The sequence below is a fragment of the Cornus florida genome, unplaced genomic scaffold (genome assembly GCF_030987335.1).
Source record: "Cornus florida cultivar Cherokee Brave unplaced genomic scaffold, ASM3098733v1 CherokeeBrave_3.0.0_Hap2_Chr02, whole genome shotgun sequence".
In the NCBI taxonomy this organism is placed as follows: Eukaryota; Viridiplantae; Streptophyta; class Magnoliopsida; order Cornales; family Cornaceae; genus Cornus; species Cornus florida.
In genome coordinates this window covers 56,808,021-56,812,538 of record NW_026775572.1, presented here as the reverse complement: position 1 = coordinate 56,812,538, position 4,518 = coordinate 56,808,021, and the positions used below count along the sequence as shown (strand labels likewise).

The window sequence follows — 4,518 nt, the reverse complement described above, 5'->3', positions numbered from 1 at the left end:
GCATTTTCTTTTCAATCTCAAACCAGCTCGTTTTTAATCGTAAGATGAGTCGTAAAGTTAAGGCCATTTCTGAGAAACTAAAAGCCATTAAAGCAAATGGGGTTAACTTTCACTTTCGTACTGGAAGGCCTATAGATATGGCTATGGGAGATGAAATTACGAATAGGGAGGAGACTCGGCACTCTTCTGTGGGTGCTGAACAACTTATTGGGAGGGATGACGTAAAAAAGTAAATTATAGAATCATTGATGGACTCTTCTAATGTTCAAGAGAATGTGTCAGTTGTTGCAATAATAGGAATGGGGGGAATAGGAAAGACTGAACTTGCAAAATCAGTATACAATGACGAGCTGGTCAGTAAACATTTTATACATAAGATATGGGTGACTGTTTCTGATCACTTTGACATCAAACAAATAGCAGAACAGATCATAGAAAGTGCAACAGGTTCGAAACCTATGCGCCTTCAATTCGAAGCACTGCAATTTCTCGTTCGGAGAGAATTTGATGGAAAAAAATATTTACTTGTGTTGGATGATGTGTGGAATGAAAACCATGAAAAGTGGTTAAAATTGTTGGATTTGTTGATGGGTGGTGCAAAGGGAAGTAAGATTTTGGTAACTACACGCAATGGTGAAGTTGCAATTGTTGTAGGGTCACGTGCAGACCGTCATTTAGGTCCCTTGACGATGGAAGAGTCCTGGGCTCTATTTAAGCAAATGGCATTCAAAGAAGGGGAAGAGACAGAGAATCTAACTCTAGTTGAAATTGGAAAGAAAATTGTGACAAATTGTAAAGGAGTTCCTCTATGGATAAAGGTTTTTGGAAGCCTATTTTACTATATAGATACAGAGAATGAGTTGTTGAATTTAGAAAAAGGTATGGCAAAACTACCGCAACAGGAGTTTCTGTCATTGTTGAAGTCATTGTTGAAGTTGAGCTATGATTACCTACCCACACATTTAAAGCAATGTTTTGCATTGTGCTCCATATATCCTTGAGATCATGTAATTGCTAAGCAACAATTGATCCAGTTGTGGATTGCACATGAATTTATTCAATTATCGAAAGAAACCCAGTGTTTGGAGGATGTTGGAGATTCATATTTTATGGAACTATCAAGGAGGGCCTTTTTTAATGTTGTTGAAACTGTTGAAAAGTCTGGTAATGTAATTAGCTTTAAAATACACGATCTTATGCACGACTTGGCAGAAAGTGCAGCGCCAACTAACTCCTCCATGACTCATTTGTCTGGGAAAGACGCCAAACGAAGAATGCGAAGAATCCGTCATGTGTCATTTAATTCTTCTATAGATTCATCATCAGAAGGTCATGTGTCATTTAATTCTTCTACAGATTCATCATCAGAAGATCCAACAAGGGTGCATAGAGCTGACAATATAGGAACATCTCTTTTATCATATCCATTTAATGAAAACTTTATTTCCAATTTTAAAAGGTTGCGGGTGTTGGATATGCATAACTTGGGGATGAAGATGGTGCCGAGTTGCATAAGTAAGATGAAGTATTTAAGGTATCTTGATCTTTCTGAAAACGATATCAAGAAATTGCCAAGTTCCATTACCAAGTTGAAAAATTTGCAGACCTTGAAACTCTCTGATTGTCAGGATCTCGAAGAATTGCCAGAAGGTTTTGGAAAATTGGTCAATCTTAGGCATCTTGAGCTTGACTTCTGTATCGGTTTGACTGATATGCCATATGGATTGGGGCAATTGACTTCTCTTCGTACACTACCGTTATTCATCACAGGTCCAGGTAGTAGGTTAAGTGAATTGAAAGGCCTAAATAATCTACTGGGCAAGTTAAAGATTGAACTAAGATCGGGAAAGTCAGAAGTCGGAGAAGCAATCTTGAAGGAGAAAGAACATCTTGTGTCATTGGAACTAAATTTCCGCCACTATGATAATGATGATGTGTTAGTGTTGGAAGGCCTTCAACCACACCCAAATCTGACAAGTCTGGATATAAGATGGTATGGGGGTGTGAGTTTCCCAACTTGGATGACGGTTAACATTCATTTCGTTGCTTCCAAATCTAGTCATTATTACATTACTGAGTTGTGATGGATGGAAACATCTTCCTCAGTTCCGGCAACTTTCTTCTCTCCGATCTCTTGAGCTTAGTAATCTAAATTCTCTAAGCTACATAGATGAAAACAGCATTAATAGTGGCGGTGATGATGCGTCCTCTTCTTTGCCATTTTTCCCATCATTGGAATATCTGAGTCTCATTGAGTTGCCTAATTTGCAGGGATGGTGGAATAAAGAGGAACCAACAATAATGGAAATGACAGCAGACCAACAGCAACACCAACTATTGCTGCTACCATCATTTCCTCGTCTTTCTCGATCATATATCAGAAATTGTCCTAAGCTGGCATCAATGCCTCTGCAACCAAGCTCTGTAGAACTAAAATTGGATGGGGTCTGCACGGAGCTAGTAAAACAACAGTTATTGATGATGATGGTGGTAGCCCCTTCATCTTCTTCATTTGCTCCTCTTTCCAAATTAGCTGTTCTATATATTAATGACATTGAGGATCTAGTTTCTTTGCCAGATAAAGCATTCGGAAGTCTCATTTCTCTCCGGAAACTAGGGATTTGCAATTGTCCAAGACTAACCTCTCTGCCAAGAGGGATGCAACATCTCACTGCCCTCAAATCTCTGCGGATCCACAACTGCAAAGAGGTTACCTTTTTTAATGATGACGATGACGATGATGATGACGATGACGATGACATACCATTTCTAGGCTTTAAGAACCTAACTTCTCTGGAAATGTCTCAAATTCCGAAGTTGGGGTTTCTTCCTGCAGGGCTTCGACATGTCACCTCTCTACAATCTCTATCCATTTCAAGTTGTGAAAAATTGGTAACTTTACAGAATACCGGCAACCTCACATGGCTTCAACAACTTTCCATTTCAAGGTGTGAAAATTTGCTAAATTTACGGCAGATCGGCAACCTCACATCGCTTCAACAGCTTTCCATTTCAAAGTGTGAAAATTTGACAACTTTAGGGAAGATCGGCAACCTCATATCTCTTCGAGAACTTTCCATTTCTCTTTGCCCTAGCCTGACGTCACTGCCTGAGGGAATGCTACATGTTACCTCCCTACAATCTCTATCCGTTTCAAGTTGTAAAAATTTGGTAACTTCACAGAATATTGGCAACCACACATCGTTTCAACAACTTTCCATTTCAGAGTGTGCAAATTTGACAACTTTAACTTGTCGTTGTCTTGGGATTCTCTCGGTGATTGACTTTGGGTTAATGTGCCGATTAATTTGGGAGGTGTAATTCAGTTCTTGGGTTTTGCGTTCCTTCGGATAATCTTCAGGCTTTTAAAGTTGTCTTTTCTCACCTTATGCCGTGTCCTATGGTTTGATCTTGCGTTGACCTTGTTCGATTCTCTTTTGTCTGTTCTAAATTTCAGGGACGAAATTCCTTTAAGGAGGGTAGGTTGTAATGACCCGGTCATTTTCCTTCCTTTCCTTTTTCCTCAGATTTTCACGGATATTTTTTTTCCGTTATTTTTTTTCCTTTCCGAGCTCAGTTTCTCGTCACTTAGTGTCATCTTGAGTGCTCGGAAATAGTTTCTGAGACTCTTTTCTTTGGATTGACAACTTCCTTTGAGGACCGAGTCATTTCCACATTTTCATTTTTCGGACACTATTCACTTTCGTCCTTTTCCCCGTTTGTCACTTTGTTCGCATAACCACACTTCTTTTGTTCGGAATTGGTTTTTTACTTCACGTATCTTCATTCTAAGCAGTTTCCACGAAATACGTATCTTTACTTTTACATAAAAGTACTCTTGTTGCTCCTGATGTCTATAGAGGCATGGATGCACAATTCTTCAGATCTTTTTCTTTTCTTGGGGTGTTTTTCATAACTATCCTTTAAAGATATTTTATTTCAGGGGTATCTAAGAAAATATCTTTTGGAAGATATTTTCATTCTGGGGCAGTTTCGCAGTTTTCACTTTTTGGAGGGGCCATTATGTAATTAAATAAAGTTATTGCAAAATGCCTCGTTTTGAGCCTGAATCCTCGTACGGGATTCATTTTCACATTTCTTCGAGTCGTGTACTTTTAGAATTTCCTTCTAGTCAATTTTCTCTAGTTTCAGGGCTTTTTGACCCGGTTGTTGCCGAACTTGTTCGGGGCATGTCTCTCTGCTCGGGGCTCAGTTTTTGACGTTATTTCTTTCGTTGTTCATATTTTATCATTTCAGTTCTTTTTTGTTCACGGAGTTTTGCCGTTTGAGTACGTCTGCTCAAATTTCACTTTTTCGGACCCGGCGGGGCTCGTTCGGGACACTTTTAGGGTTTTTCTATAAATAGGGGCCTTAAAGAAGAAAAATCAAATTTTTTTCTCTTCTTCTTCCTCTTTTGGCCAGCAGCCATGGAAGACCATGGGGCTGCCACCTTCTATCTCCTCCTTTGAACCATTTTTCCTTGATGAAAAGTTTTCGGCCTTAATGTTTGTTGTTCGC

The 4,518-nt window shown here is 39.2% G+C and overlaps 1 protein-coding gene across 1 annotated transcript; it reads left to right on the top strand.

The window, feature by feature from the left end:
• The first annotated feature begins 248 nt into the window (after positions 1–248).
• On the top strand, positions 249–3,321 carry LOC132296266 (putative disease resistance protein RGA1). The gene is made up of 3 exons (XM_059794477.1): positions 249–879; positions 1,072–2,003; positions 2,107–3,321. The coding sequence occupies exons 1-3, from the start codon at positions 249–251 to the stop codon at positions 3,319–3,321; spliced, it is 2,778 nt and encodes a 925-aa protein (XP_059650460.1).
• The last annotated feature ends 1,197 nt before the right edge of the window (positions 3,322–4,518 follow it).

Bases quoted from the DNA above. Each gene is read 5' to 3' on its own strand.
- LOC132296266 (XM_059794477.1), top strand. From the start codon at position 249: ATGGACTCTTCTAATGTTCAAGAGAATGTGTCAGTTGTTGCAATAATA. The intron at 880-1,071 runs GTATGGCAAAAC...AATTATCGAAAG, and splicing joins GTTGTTGAATTTAGAAAAAG to AAACCCAGTGTTTGGAGGAT. The intron at 2,004-2,106 runs GTGAGTTTCCCA...CATCTTCCTCAG, and splicing joins ATATAAGATGGTATGGGGGT to TTCCGGCAACTTTCTTCTCT.